The 25,812-nt window shown below is 42.6% G+C and overlaps 1 protein-coding gene across 6 annotated transcripts in view; it reads left to right on the top strand.

The window, feature by feature from the left end:
* znf362a (zinc finger protein 362a) overlaps window positions 1-25,812 on the top strand; it is a 94,628-nt gene that overhangs the window by 30,659 nt on the left and 38,157 nt on the right. For all 6 annotated transcript variants that reach the window (XM_069183894.1, XM_069183893.1, XM_069183892.1 and 3 more), the window contains exons 2-3: window positions 4,425-4,488; window positions 23,027-23,273. In XM_069183894.1, the coding sequence (XP_069039995.1) occupies window positions 4,425-4,488; window positions 23,027-23,273 (311 nt within the window). The remainder of the gene's footprint in view (window positions 1-4,424; window positions 4,489-23,026; window positions 23,274-25,812) is intronic.

The following is a 25,812-nucleotide window of genomic DNA, read 5'->3' as shown; positions in this document are numbered from 1 at the left end:
TTAAGGTGAAGCAAGGTACTTCACTGAGATTGCTGTAGTAAAATACCCAGCTCCTGAATTTTCATTGACTTTAGGTCTGGTCAGATCCTTGTTTAGCTCAATGTGAGGATTATAGCCATTGAGAAAGGTTGTTTACGGAGGATTGGTGAACTTTTTTTTTAAATAAAATGAATTAGAAAACCAAAGATTCTATACTTGTTCAGAGATGCTTTAGTAAAGGACATCCGATTAGGAACAGAAATTTTTGGAACATGTAGCTCAGGATGTTTGTCAATCTACTATGTCTTCATTTGTTGTCATTAATAATGCTCAACATTAGGGCGGAGCTGTGGCTCTGTGGCTCAGGATCTGCACCTGCGCCTGGAAGGTTGCCGGTTCAAATCCCGCGGCCCGCAGAGGAATCCTACTCCGTTAGGCCCCTGAGCAAGGCCCTTAATCCCAACTGCTCCAGGGGCGCTGCATAAATAGCTGACCCTGCGCTCTGACCACAAGCTTCTCTTTCCCTGTCTGTGGGTCTCATGGAGAGCAAGCTGGGGTATGCGAAAAGACAAATTCCTAATGCAAGAAATTGTATATGTCCAATATAGTGATCTTATAAGCACTCTTATCTTATAGTGCTTATGTGTGCTGAAAATAAATGTTCTTTGAAAGCTACAATAAAATATATATTTTATGGATTCTTTACAGGAACAAACATTTACAAGAGGGAATAAATGATGGACATTTTAAACCTACTGCTCAAGTAATTTAAGACTTTTCTCTGATGATCTAGTCCACCCTGCTTAGTTTCCTAAAATCACCAGTCACCTCTGTCTGCCATGAACAAAAAGACCATAGCCACCACTTTGAACGTTTGTACTCAATGAGTCCCTCAGACACTCTCCCTAACAGAAGTATTGAAATTAGACTGTACTATAAATTAGCGTTATAATATTATTCAGAGAAGATGCTAGGAAGTTTCCTTCGCTGAGAGTTGATTGAGCACCTAAATTATTCTGTCGAGAAAACCGATCACATTAAAAGTCATTTTGCTCTCCAGGTGTACAATAATGAAGACGAGTGGACGATTACTCTGGTCTAATTTGTGCGATATGCATGTACAAGATAGGTCATTTGTTTTTGGAAGATACATTCTTTTTTCTAAAGACACTCTCAAATAAGGTTTAGTGCTGCAAAATTTTAATGAATTTGTTTGCATTTCCTCAGAAAGGGACAGCGTCATCAGTTATTTCACTTTCTTAATTATCTAGAGCTTCCATGTAACCAGTTTTTCTGTGTGAAAATTCCATAGCCTGCAAGGTTGTGCAGGAGCTTGGTAACGTGCCTCTGACACACTTATATCCAGTTATTAGCAAATGTGTGCACGAATATGGGCCCCTGCAAATGTAAAAGTCCTTTTCTCAGTCGGCTGAAGCCAGAAATGTTCTAGATTTTATGCTTTTGCTTGCTTCAGAGGTTTTGATAAAAGCAATAAAAAATTAGATAGTTTTTAGATTTGTACCTGTACAAATTGCATCGCACAAAAGAGGAGACATTAGTTTTTACGTGCAGAATGTGCTCAAACACGGATGGAGCTTTAATGTTTCGTTTGTTTATATAGCTAAATCAATTGAGAGGAGTTTCTGCTTTCCAGTGAAAACCTGGAGCTCTCTTAGTAGAGCAAGCTATTATTGGAGCCATGTGAGAGCAGTAGTGAAGTGGTATCGAAGAGCTAAAAGGTACAACAGAAATGTGTCAACCAGCATGTGAACGCATGACCCTCCTCTCTGAAGGCCAGACTGCTAACACTGTTCCTCATGACACACCTCTTACTTGTTCTCCCTGTCCTGAGTCCAGGATGATGCCTATTGCTTGTTAAACAGTGAGGAGTCGTGACCTGGTGTTGTTTATTGCTTCTGGTGAATCGATTAATAAAGAAGACTTGCCCTTTATTCACAATTACTTGACATCCTTAACATTTAGTTGTTTGTTTGCATTTGTAGTATAAAAAGTACTATATTGAGTTATCACTTGAAGTTGAAACTCTAGCAATGATTAAATGCAGGGAGTGTATACATATGGTATATATTAAAATTATAAGAATCATTCAATATCTTTATATGATATAAGATTCAGATCTGAACATTTTTAGGTTGTACATTAGGTCATCAAAAATATTGTTACGTATTTTTTCTAGCAAAAAAGGCATACTGTTAAATAACCATATACATTGTATTGCTTTGATGTTTCTATGGACCTGTGGAGTTTGTGGTTGAGGTGTGTTAAGTTAGGATAGGTCTTAGGATCTGCTGTGATAGTGCTGAAAGAGAGGCATACAGAACTGTAGTTCCTTGTTTATCATGATAGAAGGTCATACTCCACACTTACATGGATAGTGAATAATCCGCTGATTAGATTTGTAGTAGTCGCAGTCTTTGGCTTTTGTTGTCATAAAGCGAAAGTCTGCTCCATATCTAAACCAAGTTCTTCATGAAATTTCACCTTAATGAGTATGTCAACTGCATCCTGGCCAGGTACTTAATAAAAAGCTGCTTTTTTAGAGGTTGTGGCAAGACCATTCCTTTTAATTTTGGCATGTTTAATTTTAATGATGATAATAATAATAATAATAATAATAGTAATTGCTTACACTTATACAGTGCTTTTCTGGACACTCCACTCAAAGCGCTTTACAGGTAATGGGGACTCCCCTCCACCACCACCAATGTGCAGCATCCACCAGGATGATGCAACGGCAGCCATAGTGCACCAGAACACTCGCCACACATCAGCTCTCAGTGAGGAGGAGAGCAGAGTAATGAAGCCAATTCATAGATGGGGATTATTAGGAGGCCATGATTGGTAAGGGCCAATGGGAAATTTGGCCAGGACGCCGGGGTTACACCCCTACTCTTTATGAGAAACGCCCTGGGATTTTTAATGACCACAGAGAGTCAGGACCTCAGTTTTACGTCTCATCCGAAGGATGGTGCCTGTTTATAGTATAGTATAGGACCCACATGGACCGCAGGGTGAGCACCCCCTGCTGGCCCACGAACACCTCTTCCAGCAGCAACCTTAGTTTTTCCCAGGAGGTCTCCCATCCAGGTCCTGACCAGGCTCACACCTGCTGAGCTCCAGTGGGCTGCCAGCTGTGAGTTGCAGGGTGATATGGCTGCACGTAATTCAACCCCTTCCTTTCTGGACAGACTGTTTCGAATTCACAAGAAGCTAAACCATGGAAAAAAAATTTAGGCTCGGGGCAGCACGCTTTTCCTTTGGGCTTCCTCACTCTGTCACACTGGTCTCCGGCTCAGACACCAGCCCGATCTTCAGGTCATTAAAGGTGCCTCTTTGGCTCACCATAAGGGCAAAGTATTCAAATATTGACCATGTGCATGCCTGCATGTGTGTTAGACACATAGAAGGATTTGTGTGAGCCTCAGCAACAGGTTTTGGTAGAAGGACATGTGTGAAACCCAATATGAATGTTTGCTGAAGTTTTACACCATTGGAACCACTTAACCTTTAACATGTTAAGTAAAGGCACCTCTCACAGAATTAATATTTATAATAATAAACTATGCCTTTAAAGGTGGCTTTTCAAAGCGCTTTACAGAACAACAACAGCAATAAATAAAAAGAATACACAAGATAAAACAAAATTACAATATACAGAGACTGTGGATGGTGGTACTATGAAAAGCAGAGGGGTGAAGAATGGAACCAGTTAAGTTAAGGCTCTTTTAAAGAATTATGTTTGGAGTCTGGTTTTGAAGGAGTTTAGAGAAGGAGACTCTCTGATATCCTTGGGCAGAGAGTTTCAGAGCTTGGGGGCATAACTGGAGAAGGACCTGTCACCCATATAATGTAGACGGGCTTGGGGGACAGTAAGGGGACCAGAGTTAGAAGAGCGAAGGTTGTGAGGTGGGGAGTAGGGCGATAATAGTTCAGACAGGTACTGAGGTGCCAAGCCATGCAGAGCCTTGTAGGCGAGCATGAGGATTTTAAAGTCCACACGGAATTTGACCAGAAACCAGTGCAAGGACTCCAGGATAGGAGTAATGTGATCATTTGCACTAGACCTGGTCAGGATTCTGGCTGCTGAATTTTGGACATACTGCAGTTTGTTCAAAGTAGATTTAGATACCCTAGCGAGTAGAGCATTACAGTAGTCAATTCGAGAGACCACAAATGTGTTGATCAGCTTTTCAGCCACAGTTAGTGAGTTCTAATATTTCATCTTTGTGTGAAAAGAGGTTAAATCCTTTCCAGGTGAATCCCTGGAAAAACCACTCTGTTGTGGAACAAGAACTACACGTGATGTGCTGAGGTAGTGCTGTTGAACTAAGTACTGATGTCGAAGATTAATCTAAAAAGGCTTCTTGTTTTACGAACAAACTCAGTGTGTGTACTATTTAATCCTTGTTTGTTTGTTTTTTTAGGATGGCAGAGCCTCGGTTTAATAATCCCTATTTCTGGCCTCCTCCACCAACCATGCCCAGCCAGGTAAGAACATCTACAGTTTTTTGGGGGCGGGTTTCTCTTGCGGTTTCTTTAAACTGTGACGCTCTGTTAGACAAGAAACCAGTATCAGCCATGTGCTGTGATCATTCGCTGTTAAATAAAGGGGTCTTCTAGTGTTCATTGCAAACAGAACTCTTAATTATTGGGTCATCTAGACTTTAAAATAAATTATTTTGCATGTTCAAATAACCCAGTGGTTGAGACTGCACTGTGAAGCCAATTAACGTATGCCCAGATTTCAGACTTCTTCAAGGTCTTCTAAAGCTTATTAACTGAAGGATGCAACTGAGTTAAAGCACAGAAATCCTTTCCGAGCTGTTAAATTTAACAAGGGCAAATTAGACTGAGTGTTTAACACGGATTGGAGCCAAGACACTACAGATCCTTCAGCAGCAGAGTGTGACTGGCGCACCGGTAGGCTTCTGAATACAGTATCGCAAAACCAAGTGCATTTACAGCAGGTTGGTTCAGGGTGTTGGGGTATTTGAAGAGCATGTTTCTTATCAGTGTTGATGTGTAAAAGGTGCATATCGCCAGTGTACGATCTGAAAACTTTGACTTTTACAGACTCCAAGAGACATAGCGAGTTGGACTTTACCTGTCCCTTGTCCTTGATCACACGTCACCTCAAACCTCCGTGTTTGCAAAGAGAGGAAGAAAAGCCTTGTTAGAGTGGGGTTAACTGGAGCAAGAATGTTAGGCGCTGTGCTCTTGGGATGTGTTGTGTCTTGTTCTTGCTGTGCTCTTGGGCTGCCTCTAGGGAGACCTCCTCTTCCCTGTAGGCGCTGTGGGGCTCCGCTTGGAAAGTGATTGAGCGCACGTTTCCACACCGCGCGCGCGTGGTCTGAGCCTCTCGTTCTCTCCCATGAGAGCCCCTCCCAAGAGCATAACAACTTTCTACGGTTTTATTAAAAAAAGAGAGAGATCCTTAAATTACCCTTTCCTGTCAATGTAATTTACGCACAAATAATTAATTGTTCACGGTAGAAAGTTCTATACCATTTAGCATAAAGATCACACCCACTTGCTCACATAAGTGATGGACATAATTAGTAAATAGGTCAAATCAACATAGACACAGACTTAACACAGGTTATTGTATCTAGTAATGTTGGAGGCCCAAAATACCTATAAATGGCATCAAAACGGCTTTCCTCCAGGTCCTCCAGTTTCCTCCCACAGTCCAAAGACATACTGGTAGGTAAATTGGCTTCTGGGAACACTGGCCCTGGTGTGAGTGTGTGTGCCTGTGTGTGCCCCGTGATGGACTGCTGACCCATCCAGGGTGGACCCTGCCTTGTGCCCGGTGCTTGCAGGGATGGATTGTATGGACAGATTAAATATTTTTCTTAGTAAAATGATCTGCTTTGATGCTTTAATTAAGGTTTTAAATAGTTAGCAAAACCTGAACATAAAGACATAAATGGACATTTTTAACTGTAGCTGGAAGCCTTGAAGACTCAAGTATTCATTGACCCAGATCCAGCTGTTGTCTCATTAGATAACAATAAGTCTACTTTTAACAACATCCTCGTCACCTCTAAATATTTAGGAAATCCCCTTTGCCCTCTAGTATAACTGCAACAACTGCTCTAGAGGCTAAGAAACTTTGAAGTTTCTTACCTTGCTTGGAAAGATAGGGTCTTGATTTTTAAGTGTGCACTGTCCTCAGCCAGTCAGGTGACTCTCGCGTAACAGACACAAGTTAAATTAATTATTTTGAACACAGCAATTTAACAAGCCAACCAACGCCAGGAGCATGCTCAGAAACCGAAAACCCTCTGCTGCTTTCCCACAATAAAAGTTTTGCTGCTATAAGAAAGCAGATATCAAATACTGTGACCAAATCAGTTGACCCAATTTGAGATAAAGACATTGCCTCTTCCTTGAGGCCAAAATACATTTTTGACTCATGAGTGTTTCATAGACAGGAAGTGAGGATTGAAACAGAAGAAGCAGTGCTTGTTTACTGTTTTTAGACCTTTGTTTAAGCTTTTCTAGATGTATGTTTTTCTCTCAAGCACAGTGGGGGGGAACAAAAATTGGCTTTACTGCTGGAGTGTGTTTCTGCTCCCTTGAGGAGGAGCTGGAGTGTTTCCTGTAGAACATTTATTGGAGGTGTGGACAGGGCAGTGTGTGTGGAGGTACACGGAGTGTGTAGAACTCTACAGGTACTGTGGATTGTAGAGCTTTGGGAGCAAGCAGACAGGCTCTTGTCCGGTGGATCCTGTTGTTAAGGTCCATGTTGGAGCAAATGACAGACATTGTTTATTCAGTTAACTGTTGAATGGCCAGATGTTACACTGGAAATCTACTTTCATTTCAGTGGATGAATAGGCTTCTTAATTGAACAGATCACCTCCTTCACTTTTATTGTTTCAGGAGTTTAGATGTTTTTTTTTAACTTTGGCCACCCCTGTTTAATATCCTCAGCACTGCAAGGGGGGGTGAGTAAACATGTAAAAGGAGTATTGGGAATATAGCCGGTATATAGCTCGTATCTAGATGAGCTATGTTGGTACAGACCTAACCAGAATTAGGTAGATAAGACTTTATTGATCCCAAAAGGAAATTGATGTGTTACAGCAGTACAGCCCAAGACAAGCAAAAACAGACATAACAATAGACAAAAAATTATAGAAAATAACTAAAAATAAATACAAAGGTGTGTGCAAAATATGATGATCATAGTCACTGTGAAAACAATAAAATATGTGCAAAATGTGCATAGGTTTATACAGATTGACTATTATGACTATAATTCAAGCTAAAGGTGCTACTACCAAGCACTGACTCAGGTGTTTGTACCCATTTTTCTAGGTTTTCATCTGAGATTACTTTTCAGAATGTTTGGGCATTTGTTTTTCTCTTGGAGGTTGTGTGTTACAATATGTGAAAAAAAGTTAAATCAATTCTGATGAATGTGACATGATTTCAGGCTGTCAGGCCACAGTATGTGTTATTTTGGAAAAAGTGTGTAGAGCTTCTATGGACACTATAACCAGAGTGTGTTCCTGCCCAAAAATATTGCACACAATGCTGAGAAATTGAGTGTGTAATACCCTTTTTTCTGCCCAAACCGGGTTTTGCCTAGACTATGGCCAGCAGCCATATCACCCTGCAACTCACAGCTGGCAGCCCACTGGAGCTCAGCAGGTGTGAGCCTGGTCAGTACCGCATGGGAGACCTCCTGGGAAAAACTAAGGTTGCTGAGGTGTTAGTGGGGCCAGCAGGGGGCGCTCACCCTGCAGTCTGTATGAATCCTAATGCCCCTGTATAGTGATGGGGACACTATACTGTTAAAAAAGCACAGACTTTCCGATGAGACATAAAACCGTGATCCTGACTCTTTGTGGTCATTAAAAATCCCAGGGTGTTTCTTGAAAAGAGTACGTTTGTTACCCTGGTGTCCTGCCAAATTTCCCCCTGGCCTTTACCAATCATGGCCTCCTAATAATCCCCATCTATGAATTGGCTTCATTACTCTGCTCTCCTTCCAACTAATAGCTTATGTGTGGGGAGTGTACTGGCGCACGATGGCTGCCATCGTATCATCCAGGTGGGGCTGCACACTGGTGGTGGTTGAGGGAAATCATTATTACCCATAAAGTGCTTTGAGTGCAGTGTCCAGAAAAGCGCTATAAATGTAAGGAATTGTTACTAGACTAAAGCTAAATCAATTTACTGCTGAAAAGCTCCTAACAGAAACAGAGACATCTGGCCACGTGACACCAATACTGGCATCTCTACACTGGCTCTCAATTATACCGGGTCAATATCGTGTTCCTGTAGTGGACTGGCGGTCTGTCCAGGGTGTATATGGTCTTGCGTCCATTGCTTGAGGGGTTAGGCTTTGGCTCCGGCGTGACTCTGTATTGGAAAAAATGATAACAGAATGAATAGACGATTTTTTTAATTTAACAAAGCCCTTAAAGGGACAGGCCCCATCTTAAATGATCTTACTTATTGATCCCCTGGACTCTGCAGTTCTGAGCACTTTCAAAAAGCTTACTGGTGTTCCAGTATTTGCCTTCAATGCTCTGAGTTCCTTTCAATAAAGGAGTCTCTGGCAATATCAGTCTTTTGAAACCAGGTTGAATGTGAGATTTTAATGCCTTATTCCCCGTGCCTGTAACAGAGCAGCCTTGTTTGGACTGTAAGAGCAGGGTTGAGCAGCCAGAGGGCAGCGTTGAGACACTCCCAGCTAGAGCAAACCTCCCATTCTCACGAGGAGATTAAGAAATCGGTCACACCTGTGGATAGAAATACCCCCAAAAAGAAGTTCAGAGTAGACAGAGCTTGGTGGTGAGTCCTTAGAGCATATTCCAGTGGAGTGAAAACTGAAAATAAAACTGTTGTGGGAAATTCTTCATGAGGGGAGCAGGACACAGTCTTGTGCAGATTGAGTTTTATTGAGATCAGTAAGGACAGCAATGCTCTTGGGTCTGCCCCGCAGAACAGACAACAGAAAGGGGTTTCCATCCCGTATCTATAGTAAGGCCTCAGAAAGAGGTTTGGTTTCACAGTTTCATGGTCTGTTATGGGTATTTGTCCTGTCCTTTGATATGTAGCATTGGTTGAGCGGCTTTTTCCTGTTTATGTTCTGTTGATGGTATTTTTATGGGTGTTTGTCCTGTCTTTTGTTGTGTATCATAAGTTGCTGGAGTTTCTAAAGCAAGTCAGGTGTAACTGTTGGTGGAGGCCTAATGAGCAGATCCCAGCACTTCCTTCCACAGTGTGGTTAAGTGCAGTGCTGGATATGTGGGTTATTTACATGACCCAGTTTTAAGACTTACCTCATTGCAGCAGCCTTGAGTGTTGTCCTGCCAGCCCACCAGTAACTAAGAAGAGAGGTAGAGGACTGGCCTAACAGGACTGACCGGCTGGGGTTTTCACTGCTACTGCTAGAGTGGGAGTCAGGGACGCACTCGTCAGGACCAGCCCTGGATTGGAAAGGGCTGATCTGCTGGCAGCTTAACATCTCATGCAAAGGGACAGTTAATTGGACAGGTTCCCCTGCTCCACTGCCAACTAAGGTGTATCCTCAGTTAACAATGCCTAACTGCATTATGCTTTTCTTTTCTTTAGATAGGTAGATCTATCTATACAATTTCTTCTATTAGGAATTTGTCTTTTTGCATAGCCCAACTTGCTCTCCATGAGACACACAGACAGGGAGAGAGAAGCTTGGGGTCAGAGCGCAGGGTCAGCCATTTATACGGCGCCCCTGGAGCAGTTGGGTTGAAGGGCCTTGCTCAGGGGCCCAACGGAGGAGGATTCCTCTGCCGGTCGTGGAATACGAACCGGCAGCCTTCCAGCCAGAGTCGCAGATCCTTAGCCACAGAGCCACCACTCCGTCCCTTAGTTGTTCAGCACCTGTTTAGTTGTTCAGCCTCATGTGAAGCTCCCCGAGACAGCTTGTTGTGAAGTTAAAGATGGATTATTATTAGACTCTAGCCTAATATCTAGGAAACTAGGAAGCATCTACACAGCATTATTAGTGAATCCATATGAGATCTTTTAATATTGCTTTCTGTGATAGCAGCTGTAAGAACTTGGTTAATTTTGGACATGTTCATGTTGGCATTATTGTGCTTCCACAGGTTACAGTGGTACATTGTAGAATTATATTAGAAACATCACCATTGAGAAGGCTAATATCTGTCATTCACAAATTGGATTAAAATAATCACCCTGGAATTTTTTTAATGAAAAGTTTTGTGCTGTAATAGAATGTAATTGTGCTGTGGAGAACAATAAGCTGACAGCTGGTTATTTGAAAATTATATTTGACTTTTTTAAAGATTTAGATTATATTGAAAAGCAAATGCTGTTTACACTTGGGAATAGCAATATTTTCCTTTTCCTTTTAGCCAGCAGCCATATCACCCTGCAACTCACAACTGGCAGCCCACTGGAGCTCAGCAGGTGTGAGCCTGGTCAGTACCTGGATGGGAGAACTCCTGAGAAAAACTAAGGTTGCTGCTGAAAGAGGTGTTAGTGGGGCCAGCAGGGGGCGCTCACCCTGCAGTCTGTGTGGGTCCAAATGCCCCAGCATAGTGACGGGGACACTATACTGTAAAAAGGCGACGTCCTTCGAATTGGTAAAACCGAGGTCCTGACTCTGTGGTCATTAAAAATCTCAGGGCGTTTCTTGAAAAGAGTAAGGGTGTAACCCCGGCGTCCTGGCCTAATTTCCCATGGGCCCTTACTAGTCAAGGCCTCCTAATAATCCCCATCTATGAATTGGCTTAATTACTCTGTTCTCCTCCCAACTGATAGCTGATGTGTGGTGAGCGTACTGCACTATGGCTGCCGTCGCATCATCCAGGTGGGGGCTACTGGGGAGTCCCCATTACCTGGTAGCAATTATTATTATTTACATCCGACCAGCGTGTAATTCATGTTCAGGCCGCTAGATGGAACTAAAGTTACACCAACCCACTCAGTGTTGAGTCACGGGTTGCCGATTTTTTAAATGTTTTTGGGGGAGGCAAATCTGTAAACAGTATTATACAGTATCTGCAGTTTGTTGCTTCTTGTGACAGTTATTTCAAAAATAAAAATAATGTTTTGTATGTAATTTTTATGAAACTTTTAAGTATTTCATATATTAGTAACATTTTTTAAATGGCATTAGAAATAGAACAGAATATTTAGAACAGGTTTTATGTGTGTGATTCACATCAGCATTGTAGTTTTTCTCCTGCGTATGGTCATTGTAGTAGAAAAAACAAAGGGGAAAGTAGATGTTTTTAAAAGTGTCACAATCCAGTAATTTTTGGCTTATATTGCTGGTTAATTGTTTGAGTAACATGCAGACCATACTCCAAACTCTGCTGTGAACCAAAGAAGAACTCGTATTAGGGATTTTAAAATATTTACTGGGTGCAAAATAGGTTTCTCTTCCAATTAGGTTCAATTTACTGAACATTTTAGTGCTCAAAATGGTAAACATCTTCTTTCTGTTGCAATTTTCTGTCTGACTACTACTTCCAAACTAAAACTACATCTGCTCTGGAAAGCACAAAACTGCATATGCACTGGTGCCCAGGGAAATGCAACAGTCTGTGTTTTTGTCTCAGTAGTTCACGAGGACATACATAATTATTACATTTACATTTTCATAGTTTTCTTTGGGTGGGGGAAAAAAAAATACTGTGCTCAGATCTGGTAATTTCATTTTAAAAAAACAATGCTCAGTCTTTGGCATCAAGTTGAAGTACATTTCCCAAAGAGTTAGTTATTAATTGGAATAAACTGCCAATTTAAAACACAATTTTAGTTTAAGAACCATGAAAGATATGAACACATCCTGCTGAGTGGTTGCTGTCAACGTGATTGAAGGAGGCCAGTCTGTGAGAGAGTTTGGCAAGAGAATGTGATGCTTCAGCAATGAACAGGGTAGACCAGAGAAAGCTGGAAACCTGCCCTGTGAGAGAGAGGATGCGTTGTGAATGTGTGAGGGTCACCACACATGGAACCTGGGACCATCACATCCATCTGATGCAGATCTGTAGTCCTGGCAAAGGCTGGAGGATTCATGAGAAAGTCTAGGAACAAGTAACCTAAGCATCAGCAGAACGACTGTAGCTCATTGTCTGAACAAAGATGATCTACATGCTTGGCAGCCGTTTGGCTGTAGTTGCAGTCTTGTATGGGCAAAAGAACATCTGCGATGTTGCCAGGCAACATGAGTGAGAGTGTTTCCTATACTGATGAATACCGTTTTGCCCTTAGCAGACCTGACTGAAGACAATGTCTGTGGGATTGTCGTGGTGAGTGTTGCACTGATTTTCACGTTATTCAAGCCAGCCGGTGAGGTGGTGGGAAGAAATCGCCTTTAACCCAAAAAATGTCTGTGGGCACCTTTGCTGCTTGGTGGTATATTGAGGCAATCCACAGTTTTTCCTTTTCTGTTAGCCACACTGGACATGTTGATTTCTCAGCGGGACAATGCAGGACCACACAGTCTTCACAGCCCAGCTTCAAGACTGACTTGAGTCCAGGCAGAACCAACTCACCAGTCCATCAACAAGAGATAACTGCGGGCCGGGATTCTCCAGCTGCCTGTCAAATAGCAAAACACTTTTCAGTCTTTCGGGGACATCATATTAAGTAGTGATTTTATTATGTTTTATTTTGACAGTGTATCAAATTTAATACTGAAAACTTATAAAGAGTCTGAACTGTACTTTTTTTTCTCATCTTGTTATCATTTGGTTCAAGTACTTATCCATCCATCTGTGAGAAAACTGCTTATTCTTGATGAAGGTAATTCAGAGCCTGTTGTTGAGGCATAAGATACAAGGCAGGACATATCCTGAACAGGACACCAGTCCATCACAGGACACAAGGCAGGACCACACCCTGGACAGGACACCAGTCCATCACAGGACACAAGGCAGGACCACACCCTGGACAGGACACCAGTCCATCACAGGACACAAGGCAGGACCACACCCTGGACAAGACACCAGTCCATCACAGGAAGAACAGTCAAATGCCACAAGAAAGAGTCCCAGTCCAGAATCATACCTGGGACAAGAGCAGTGAGGTACCACCTCATGTGACATGTTTCTAAAGCATTAAATCCAGTAAACCTGAGTGGTACGTTTCTTTTGTGCATTATCACGATATAATACTGTAGAGCAGTGGTTCTCAAACTTTTTGGACCAAGTACCACCCCTAATCCAACCAAACCATCCAAGTACCACCTACAAGTCATCATCTCATAGGAACCCCAGAAATTCTCAATGACCAACATGAGCGCACGTGCACACACACTCACACATACATATAATAAATATTATAATAATAAACTTTATTTGATATAGCGCCTTTAAAGGTGGCTTCTCAAACTGTTTTACAGAAAAAAACATTAACAACAACTAATAAAAAAGCACCATTTCAGTGAGAGGGGTGAGCCTGTTTAGTTGAGCAAAGCAGATGTATCAAGGCTCGAAAAATTAATTCACAATTCACAACAGTCTAACAGATTTTAAATCGTCAGACATTTTCTTGACGGCAAAGGTCTCGCGGTGGATGTTGTAATGCGTACATTAATTTCTGGAGCAACCTATCTAATTCATGCAACTACACCGTTATGTCATCTTGTCATTGCTCTAGCACTGTCTGTACAAACTCAGACGCATTTTATCCAGTCGAGGCCATTCTCTTCGATAAATTCATTCAGAAGCTGAAATATGTGGTCTCCTGTAGTTCCTGTTGGTAGCGGTTTACAGAACAGAAAGTCTTCATGGGACATGCCCTCAAACTCATATCTAAGTAAACGAGCAAATTGGCCAAATTGACTGCAGACTCATCTAATTGCAGTGAAAAACATCTGCTCATCTTAACGCGCACGTGCGTGTACTTTTGATATAATCCTTCATTTCAATAATTCTATGAATGACTGTGTCTTTCAGGGGGAGGGGGGCAGCAGGTCAAGCTGTTTAGCAGCTTTTTCTCTACACATAATACGTGTCAGCTCTTTTGACAACGGTAAAGAAGGTTCTTCAAAAATAGTGTAGCTTACCTGCTTTAGCAATCCGCAAGCTTGCATTTTTCCGCTTTTCCGTTTTTATTTCCGTATTTATTTAAAGTTTTTATTTCATGCGCATGGGAGCAAAACACAGAGACGCTCTGTGTATTTTTCTCAAATTAGAACAGTTCTTAAAGATTTTTTTTATCACGCTTTCGTGTGCTCACAAGATTACCTGCGTTCGTAGCACGTATTTCTATGCATTCCTGTGTTTACAAAGTTGGCATTGGTCCAAAATCACGCACATTCTCCTTTCTCCCCATTTGCTGGAGATACAGTAGCTTTTTTTAAATACAATTGGTCACTTGCATCCGTAGCACGCATTCCTATAGAGGGGTATAGAATTACAGAGTATCTCTTGTGTCCACTGAAGTATTAGCGCGCACTGTATCGTAGTACGTAGGCTGCGTATTCGACACGTATTAAAATACAAAATATGAAAACCCGTCCCGATTTTCAGTGCACACGACACAGTTCCAGGGTCATTTGGCGTACCACCTGGCGGCACTCCACATACCACTGCCGGTACGCGTACCACAGTTTGAGAACCACTGCTATAGAGGAATGTAAGGAATGTAAGTTTAAAAACAGAAAACTTCTGCAGAAATTGTTTTTTTAATTCTTAAGTTTGGCCTTTTACACCACTCTGGGATTTGAGTCCAATTTTGTTTTCCACATTCCTTTCCATCTAATGATATTTCAGACTCGAAGTGGACCCGTTTTCTAGACACATGGAAAGCACCTATACAGTAGGGTATTTGTTTGTGTATGGAGAAGACCCACAGTTATTTATAGTATATAGGCGTTTGCAGTCTTCCCTTCATTGGCACTGTTATTTGTAATTGTGACAACATGTAGCTGTTGCTCCCAAGTAATACAGTTTTGTAAATGTAGATAAGAATCCACTGAACTCTATCTGAAATGTAGATTAGAGGCCAAGGGGCCTGTAAGTGATTATGACCTGAAGGGGTTGTTTTGATTTAATTCTTTGAAACTTTTTGGTACCATGAAGAGTGATTGACACATTTCACTCGGTGCAACCACATCCAGGAATTGAATGTTTTGTGAGTGTTTGGATTATTTGGTGAGGAAGGTTTGAGTAAACTCGCTTGGTTAATGGGTATCCCCCTGACCAGGGGATGAGGAGACTCGACCCCCCATTCAGAGTGAGTGACCAGGGGGCAGCTGGAGGAGGGAAGCTTGAGGTGAATGTGAAGGGGGGAGTTTGTGTTTGATGTATAGAGTTCATTTTGTAATGATGGTGATGAGGAACAGCTCTGTGAGATTGACTTCTCATTGGTATCGCTCCTGAATATCAGTTAATAACTTCCATTTAGCTGGAAGGGCACAGCTGAACCAAATGGGCTAATCTGCTCCCTTTACCATGACATATGAGTATGGTGGTAATATATGTACTGTTTCTGATCGACGAGGCATCAGCAGGGGGTATGGTACTCTCCCTGGCATAGGGACTTCTTGTTTTAGTTTTCAGTTTCAGTTTCTGATTGCATTGAGGAGGAGTTGCTGGAAGGAGCAGGCTGCGGTTTAGGCCTGCAAGCCTGTGGCCTGGGTCGTGCTATTAAGAATCATTTTAGAAATGTAACAAAGTTGTCAGATAACATAACCAGTCCAGTTAGGAAGGGGACCATCTCTCATAAAAGCCAGGTCATTCCCAAAAATAATCCCAATTATCCATCGATCTTCTAGATGCCTTATCTAGTTCAGGGTTGTGGGGGAGACGGTGAATGGAACAAGGCAGGATACACCCTGGATGGGATACCAGTCCATCACAGAATCCCAACTATCAACAGAGCCTGTTTTTATGGAGGCACATCAGTTTGTTGTGAAGGGAGAGCCTTTTAAAGACTTCATCCCCTCCGTATAATCAGCATGGAGCGTCACATACAATTACAATGACATCAATTCCCTCTTAAATATTTCTGCCTGTCTATGAGTTATTCATGGCAGCATGGATAACCAGAGTAGAGACTCTCTCCAGACCTGACATGTTTATTTTTGCCTTAATGTCAGACAGCCTGGCTCCCAGGAGACATTTCACATCTGCTGCTGGTGACTGAATTGCAATGTCTGTAGCTGTGGAATTGCCAATGATGAGCATCCGAAACCCAGATTAAATTTGGGAATTGGCTTTGCGACACATGGTTCAGTTTCCATTTCATTTCCTTTTAATTACCATTGTCTACAAATTAAGTATGTTATTGTTACTCAATTATAACTAACATTTGGGAAGTTAGGTACCTATACGAATAATAATGTGAAAATATCATTAATATTTAGTTTATTAGTAGACAACTGTTTTGCTAAAGTGCATATATTAGAAGAATGGCACAAAACTAATACAGTTTATTGATAAGATAAGGAACAAGTAACGCCTGAAGAAGGCTCCACGGCCGAAACGTTGTGTTCTCTTTCTTCTTTTTTTTCAGCATGGTATAAACCTATTACTTGTTTCTTTGCAGCCTATGCATGCTGGTGCAGCTACCCACCTGAATTGATAAGATAAGATCACTTTATTGGCCATATACAATTTATTGCATTAGGAATTCATCTTTTCACATACTCCATGAGACACAGACACAGACAGGAAGAGAAGCTTAGGGTCAGAGCGCAGGGTCAGCCATTTATACGGCACCCCTGGAGCAGTTGGGGTTAAGGGCCTTGCTCAGGGGCCCAACGGAGTAGGATTCCTCTGCCGGCCACGGGATTTGAACTGGCAACGTTCTGGCCACAGGTGCAGATCCTTAGCCACAGAGACCGCTCTGCCCTGTTTGCCCAGGATGCTCGGATGTGGGGTGAGCTAGCTGTGGCGTCACCATCAGAGTGTCTCCTATCTCCAGCTGCCACAGGAAACTGATCTCTTGGGAGACTCAGAACCTGCAGTCAGTTTACGACCACACCAGTTCCAGGTTCTCCCCAGAATAAACACTCAGACCTGATGAAGGTCGGGGTTCTGCCATTGAGTTTGGCTACTGAGCCCTCGAGCCTGGCTTCTGGGTATTTCCCATGTCTGGCTTGTGTTCTGAGCCCTGGATCACCTCCTTAGCTTTGTTTATGGTTTGTCTCTGGCTTTGAACTTGGACTGTTTGACCACAGACCTGGACTGTGTTCGCCTGCAACTCTCTTTGGACTCCCTGGCTAGCTCCAGCACCGCTCCTGCCTGTGTGCATGTCTCCTCGGCTCTCGGGCCTGCTCCCTGCTCCCAGAGTGTGTGATCCCTGCTCCCTCCAGACTCGGCCACACACAGCTCTGGGCGATTCCCCGTGTGCTGTTTGCCGGCTCCCCAGCTCCACCACCTGTTTGCCCAGCAGCTGGGATCTCTTCTCTCCCGGATCGCACCCTGAGTCCCCACCTCAGGCGCAAGTCATAACAATTTACTCATATCGGTGTCCTTCGGCTCAGATAGACATCGGTCTCAATTTTAGGTACACGATGTTTACGCACGATTCATTCCAGCGTCGAGCACATTGACTCCTCGCCCCCTAGTGATGATGCTAGAGTCAGGGTCCCGGGATCGTGGGCTTGCCTGTTGGCGGCCCCCTGTTAAAGCCCACACCGGCACTCCCACTAACACCACAGCACAGGCTGCCGAACAGACTCCCCTTCAGACGCAAAGCTGGTCGCACAGCAGAGAAGGGTTTGCAGGATCATCAACTCTGTTCGCCCAGCAGCTGGGTTCTCTAACTCTTCCAGATCAGGAGTCCCAGCTCAGGAGCAGGTCACGACATCGGTCTGAATGGTGAGACAGAGGTACAGGGGGCTCTTGTTCCTGCTTCTATAGCGTCTCTTAACTCGGAGACGGCGATTGTCCTGGTTTGTTTTGTTTATCCTAGAGCCACTAGTGCCACCTTCTGTCTGGATACTGAGGGGCTGGGAGAATTTCTGGAGGAGTTATAGCACCGTAGACTGACCGGAAGTCAATTTTCCTTCTCCTCTCTCGGCGTACGAATGTGCTCCTCAAGTTCGTGTCTCTTGTCCGACAGGTCCTTATTGAATACACCATTTTCACAAGTAAATTATCTCTGGGGTCAGAGTAACAAACCTGTCACGTGTGAGGCAGACGGTGCTCTTATTCTGGGAAGTGGACAGAAGCAGCTGGACCTCTGCTCCTCTCTGGGGATTTAGATAGATAAGTGACCATTTACTGTGCCTCCTCCTGCTGCCTGCCTCAGTCGGTCTGGGGACGCAGCTGATATGCAGTATCTGTAAATATTATGTATATACCTTGTGTTTCACAGTATAAATATGTATAAATATGAAGTGTAGTATAAGTATAAATATGTAGTGCTTTGGAGCGTTATCCCAAGGTTCTCTCAATGTTTTTTTTATGTGATGCAGACATGCAATCAGTGTTTCCCTTTTCCCAAGTGATCTCCATTTTTACAACAGCAGATTGGCTAAATCCTTACTATGTCAAAGCAGCTGGCAAAAAGACAAGAGAATATTTTATTGTGGTACAGAGCAGTCTCTCCTTGGGTTCAAGTAAGCAACCAGCTGTTGTACAGAAACACCCCCGATGGTGAAAAAAAATAAGGCTTAAGCACCGGTGTGGATGAGTAGGACCCAATTAAAGGAAATTGTCTTTGTGCTCCCAGCCTGACCCTTTTTGAAACACTGGAAGTATTGCGTGTTTGTCTAGATGACCCAGAAATTTAATAAAGCCTTTCCAAACCCAAGGATGCTGTACATAGTGATAAAAAAATAGCACAATAAAAAGGTTTCCTGGTAAAAAGGTGAGTTTGGAGTTTGGTGATTGTAACAGGATGTGTCTCTCGTACAGTCCGAGGAAGGCATTCCGTAACCAAGGAGCAGCGACAGAAATAGTACAGCCTCTGAAAGTCCGGGATTTAGTCCCAGGTACAGTGAGCAAAGGACCAACCTTTGCTAACAGGAGCCTAGGGGAGGGAGTGTAAACAGGGAGTTCAGAGATGTATGATGGAGGCAGATTATCAGACATGACTCATGGCACTCCATGGCCAGTCAGGGCACTGCAACATACTAGTTCTTCCTGTTGATATGAAGATGAGAGTTGTACACTGTATCACAAGCAAAACAACAACAAATCTGACACACAGACATCGTAGACTACTCTGCAGAGTCTCACTGCCATATGCACATATATATATATACTTCTTTTTTATCTCCATGCTTGCAGATTGGTTCTAAAGGTTCCACCCAGATTGAAGCTGTTCAAGTAGCACGAAACACACGTTTCTGGGGCCGTCTTAGACACTATAGCTCATTAAAACACAGCTCATTAGTTACTGCTCACCCTCTCTCTCTTTTTTCTGACTGACGGTTTCTGATACAGGAGAGCTAGAAAGTACATTTCGTAAGAAACTGTTTCTTTGTTGATTTGTATACTAAATGGGCCTGCATTTTCCTTAGGTTCTTCCTTGGCACTGTGGCAGCCTTGAGCATATTTTTATCCCTTTTCTGCTACATAATGCTAGCAGTAGACAGTTTCCAATTGGCTAAATATTTATGCAAATAAATTACAATTTAATAGATAACCGTTTCCTATAGTACCAAAAGAAATTCACAAAATCTATAAAATATAATAGGTGCCGAATGAGAAAGCACCATATATGAACAAAACCTTTCACTGCTTTCCAAAATCAGAATTATGCACAATGGGGAGAAATGCACTGTTGTGGGTTGTGTGCAGATTACCAGTGCCAAGATAGGTTCTAAATAGCAGGCAGGCATCTGGAGCTGGCATCTCAGCCTCCACAACTGAAATAGCAACAGTTGCAATGGTTTTTCAGCTTGTTTTAATTAAGAGGAGCTTCTCACCCATGTAACTTCCGACTAATGCATCATTCATTTTGGACTGTTTTTTTGCCATTTTCATTACAAATCTCCACATATTTAATGTTTGTTGTCTATGATCCATTTAATCGGTAGGATTTCTCATAATACAAAATAGTCAGCATACATATATATAACTTACATGTGCTAAAACGTGCAGCCAGAGAGAAGGACACTATTTGCACTTTTAACACTTTAAAGGGTATTTAATTTCCATCAATAGATGGTAAAAAAAATTAAAACCAAAGCTGAACATATTTCCAAAGTTAGATGCTACAGTGGTGTGGAAAAGTGTTTGCCCCCTTCCTGATTTCTTATTTTTTTGCATGTTTGTCACACCGAAATGTTTCAGATCATCAAACAAATTGAAATATTAGACAAAGATAACACAAGTAAACACAAAATGCAGTTTTTAAATGAAGGTCTTTATTATTAAGGGAAAGAAAAATCCAAACGTACATGGCCCTGTGTGAAAAAGTGATTGCCCCCCCTGTTAAAACATAAATCAACTGTGGTTTACCACATCTTTGGAAAGCTGTGTTCAATTTCTCTAGCCACACCCAGGCCTGATTACTGCCACACCTGTTCTCAATCAAGAAATCACTTAAATAGGACCTGCCTGACAAAGTGAAGTAGACCAAAAGATCCTCAAAAGCTAGACATCATGCTGTGATTCAAAGAAATACATGAACAAATGAGAAACAGAGTAATTGAGATTTATCAGTCTGGAAAAGGTTATAAAGCCATCTCTACAGCTTTGGGACTCCAGTGAACCACAGTGAGAGCCATTATCCACAAATGGCGAAAACATGGAACAGTGGTGAACCTTCCCAGGAGTGGCCGGCCGACCAAAATTACCCCAAGAGCACAGCGACGACTCATCCAAGAGGTCACAAAAAACCCAAAAAGAACATAAAGGCTCGTCTCAGTTTTGCCAGAAAACATCTTGATGATCCCCAAGACTTTTGGGAAAATACTCTGTGGACTGACGAGACAGAAGTTGAACGTTTTGGAAGGTGTGTGTCCCATTACATCTGGCGTAAAAGTAACACAGCATTTCAGAAAAGGAACATCAAAACAACAGTAAAATGGTGGTGGTAGTGTGATGGTCTGGGGCTGTTTTGCTGCTTCAGGACCTGGAAGACTTGCTGTGGTAAATGGAACCATGAATTCTGCTGTCTACCAAAAAATCCTGAAGGATAATGTCCAGCCATCTGTTCGTGACCTCAAGCTGAAGCGCCCTTGGGTTCTGCAGCAGGATAATGATCCAGAACACACCAGCAAGTCAACCTCTGAATGGCTTAAAAAAAACAAAATGAAGACTTTGGAGTGGCCTAGTCAAAGTCCAGACCTGAATCCGATTGAGATGTTGTGGCATGACCTTAAAAAAGTGGTTAAGGCTCGAAAGCCCTCCAATGTGGCTGAATTACAACAATTCTGCAAAGATGAGTGGGCCGAAATTCCTCCACAGCGCTGTAAAAGACTCATTGCCAGTTATCGCAAATGCTTGATTGCAGTTGTTGCTGCTAAGAGTGGCCCAACCAGTTATTAGGTTTAGGGGGCAATCACTTTTTCACACAGGGCTATGTAGGTTTGGATTTTTCTTTCCCTTAATAATAAAAACCTTCATTTAAAAACTGCGTTTTGGTGTTTACTTGTGTTATCTTTGTCTAATATTTCAATTTGTTTGATGATCTGAAACATTTCAGTGTGACAAACATGCAAAAAAATAAGAAATCAGGAAGGGGGCAAACACTTTTTCACACCACTGTATATATTTCAAGGCAGAGTCTAAAATGTCAGATATTTTAGCGCAGTTTATATGTTTGAGATCCGAGTGAGTAAAGTACTGTGTGTAAGCGAGAGAATAATTATGGACTTCACTTCAATACTTTTTTCTGTCTTCCTGTACGGAGTATTGTGGCTTCTTTTTGAAGCCATGTGGGCTTCCTTTTTGAAGGTGTTAACAATGTTAATAATAATATAGCACCTTTAAAAGTAGCTTCTCAAAGTGCTTTACCATAAGGAAAAAAAGATAACAAGGAGTGAAGATGCCAGAATTAGAAAGCAGAAGCCGATTCCGACATCAATTAGATAAAAAAACTTTTCTGAAGAAAAAGGTTTTGAGTCTGGATTTGAAAGCGCTCAGGCTAGGTGACTCCCTGGTATTCTTCGGGATAGAATTCCGGAGGTCGGGGGCGCAGCAAGGGCCCTGTCACATGTTGACGAGCTTGGGGTCCAAAATGGAGACCAGAGTCAGATGAATGAAGGTTGTGAGGTGGGGAGTAGACAGATAATAAATCAGAAAGGTACTAAGGTGGTATGTAGAGCCTTATAGGTGAGCACAAGGATTTTGAAATTGACCTGAAACCTCATAGGAAGCCAGTGCAAGGACACTGGCACAGGAGTAATGAGATCACTTGCACACAACCTGGTCATGCAGCCTGGACATCAGGAGCTGTTTGTGTAAGAAGCCACACATCACCAAGGTAGTTCGTTAGCAAATTTGGTGGTTTTTAAAATCTGCTTAGTTACGATGTTGCCGTCTTCATGAAGACAAAAACAGTGCTGTTCTTGTCTGTATCAAGATGATTATGGTATTGCTGAAACGATGCCATGCTTAGAGTAAATGGGCCAAATGTTTTCTTAAACAGCAGGGATTGGTCTGCTAGAAAATTTGGGTCTTTGAGTAGAAGTTTACAATATAGGCTGGGTTTCTTACAATGGTTTCTAACCTATTGCAGAGTAAAAATAAAGTAGCAGCTTGCCAAGTGGTTCAGCTTGGACTACTGATGAAGTGAATAATTTTCAATTTGTAAATTGCATACATTGTTTCTGCACAAGAAGAAGAATTTGAGAGGATTTTTTATTAAAGCTGGTCAATCCACCATCATGATTGATAGAGAACCCCAGATTTTGTCACAAAAAATCAAAGTATGTCTGCCTACTTAGCATAAAGTTGCTCGTTCTGCCTGGGATTTAAACTTGAGCAACATCAAAACTGGGAAGAAACGAAACTCACTGCAGTCGGTCCTTGATGTTTCGAATCGGTCCGATTCTTTCCAGATGTGCCTTCTAGGTTAAAAAGAGGTTCATGCAGTTTAATGATCATTATCGCATGCATTTCTGTTTCTGTTGTCTTCTTAGCTGGATAACTTGGTGTTGATCAACAAGATCAAGGAGCAGCTGATGGCCGAGAAGATCAGGCCACCCCACCTGCCACCCACCTCTGTCCCTTCCCAGCAGCCCTTGCTGGTGCCCCCCTCGCCCTCGGAGGGCGGCCAGCACGTGATGTCCATTCCCAAGCTTCAGCAGGTGCCCGGGCTCCACACACACAGTCCCTCGCAGCCTGACATCGCCCTGCACGCCCGGCCAGCCTCCAGCACTGTGGCAGGTAGGCAATGCCCCCTACTCCTGCCCCCTGAGAGGATTCTCCTTCAAGGCACTAGCGATGTGCACGAAATTCACCTCCTTCAGCTCAGGGCATCGGTTCACATCCATTTATATTTCACACGGCATCTCCTCACCCTCCATTTGTGTCATTTTCTGCTCTACTGTGATGCAGTCGCTTCATGGCTTTTTTTTAATACGGAAAAGCTGCTGGGTGCCCGTTTCAGCAAGCAGCTTGTGGGTTGGAGCGACTGGAGGCTTTTTACTGTAATCAGAAAATGTAATTGGATCGCAAGGCTGCTCTGGCTGGGGTTTCGCCGTTACATTCTGTGGGTTCCGTCTGTATTAAAGTTGCAAAGCCTGCAAATACAGATTTAAAAGGACAGCTGTGTTTCGGAAAAAAAATCATGCTTAGGGTGAACCTAAACTTAAAAAATATATTCCGGTTGTTCTTGTCTATGGAATTTGAATGTTTTGTTTGAAGGGATAAAATGGCCAAAAGAGTCCAAAGAGACTGATATAAACTGAAAGTTGGAGTCAAATAAGCAGGTTTTGGAGATAAATTATACTGTGAGACACATGAATGCTGCAAGATATTGGAACTCCTGGAGGAACGTATAGCTCCTCATTTTTCTCCTGCAACTCGCAACTGGCAGCCCACTGCAGCTCAGCAGGTGTGAGCCTGGTCAGTACCTGGATGGGAGACCTCCTGGGAAAAACTAAGGTTGCTGCTAACCCTGCGGCTCATGTGGGTCCTAATGCCCCAGTGTAGTGACGGGGACACTATACTGTAAACAGGCGCCGTCCTTCAGATTAGACGTAAAACCGAGGTCCTCACTCTCTGTGGTCATTAAAAATCCCAGGGTGTTTCTCGAAAAGAGTAGGGGTGTAACCCCGGCATCCTGGCCAAATTTCCCATTGGCCCTTATCAATCATGGCCTCCTAACAATCCCCCTCTATAAATTGCCTTAATTACTCTGCTCCCCTCCCCACTGAGAGCTGATGTGTGGGGAGCGTTCTGGCGCACTATGGCTGCCGTCGCATCATCCAGGTGGGGCTGCACATTGGTGGTGGTGGAGGGGAGTCCCCATTACCTGTAAAGCACTTTGAGTGGAGTGTCCAGAAAAGCACTATATAAATGTAAGCAATTATAATAATAATAATTATTATTATTATTTCTATTCCAATCATAAATGAATTGATTTGAGTGGGAGCTACGTTTTGTGTATCAGCCCTATATAGTGTGCAGCACAAGGAGTAAGAGTCAAAGTCAAGAGTTTTAAGCTTGGTTACAGTGTCTTCCTAGCCAGCATTAAGGAGGACTTCAGATGCATTACCTGTCCTGCCTTTGTTAAACAACGGCTTCAATAACATTGCACTTTTATTTCAAGGCTACAATTTGCCTTACAATAAAAATGACCACAAATGATTTGCTGTATTTTTTATTTTTTATTGATTTACACTATTTTTGGTCGGGTGTGGTAATGCTATTAAAAACAAAATATTTTTTGCAGTTACAGAGTGCTAGCCCCTTGTATGGAGAAAATTATTGTATGGATTCAACTTCTCCTGACTGGAAGCAGTAGAACTGAATGAATACCTTTATTTTAAGATCGTAAATAAAGGGTTATGAAAGCATGAATATTATAAACATAGTTCTGAGTAAAGGCTGGGTGGACACAGGTGCCAAACCCTTCCCAGAATCCTTTGCTGACTCCTGGTTCTGCTGCATCTCCGTTTGATCCGCAAGGGGGGGCTATAGTCTCATCCTCACAGCCAGACTGCTCTTCCCTCGGCACACATGGATCGCGGCAAGATCAAGATGAGATGGCTGAGTCACTGCTTCCCGAAAAGCATTCCAGCTTTCTGCAGCTCTCGGAATAAACTGCCTTTCAGTGTTTGATCATTAAAAAGTTGTTTTGGAAGGAAGGCAGTTAAACTTTACTTTAAGGTTTGCCTGTGCCCATGTTGTCTGTGGGCAAAGAGCCTGCCAGCTGGCACGACCAGAGCCTATTGCTCATGCATTTCATTTCATTGCTTCTGTCAAGTGGAATCCTTGACTGCACTTTTTCTTTCAGGATTCAGTTCTTAATTGACAAGGTCATACACAGCTGTAAACCTCAGGAGGGCTGTGGAAAATGATTGATGATTTCCATACACGCCACGTAGTTTGTAGTTGGGAGTCCAGCAAGATGGCGATTGGCTGTTAACGATTCTGTGTTTGTACCCACGGGTCTATTGATAAGAGAGTTTTTGGTTAAGTCAGAAACAGTTACACAGTGCCAGAAGATTTGGCATTTTGTATTTTCCTTTTTAACCCCTGGAAATACAGGCACAGCTGTCCGATTTGCCACTGAGCCTTCAGTAAATTCTTCCCACATTTGACCAGTTTATCTTGTGAGGTGGTCCTGTATTTAAAAACAAAACCGCAGTTGTTGTTTTTCTTTTGCAATACCACTGACCCGAAGGCATGAAACTGCATTACAGATAAAGAGGAACTTGACCAGGGTGGGTTATGGACATGTTTTGGGATATATAAATGT

Source organism: Lepisosteus oculatus, chromosome 25 (genome assembly GCF_040954835.1).
Source record: "Lepisosteus oculatus isolate fLepOcu1 chromosome 25, fLepOcu1.hap2, whole genome shotgun sequence".
NCBI classification, from domain to species: Eukaryota; Metazoa; Chordata; class Actinopteri; order Semionotiformes; family Lepisosteidae; genus Lepisosteus; species Lepisosteus oculatus.
This window is presented reverse-complemented; position numbering and strand designations above follow the sequence as displayed.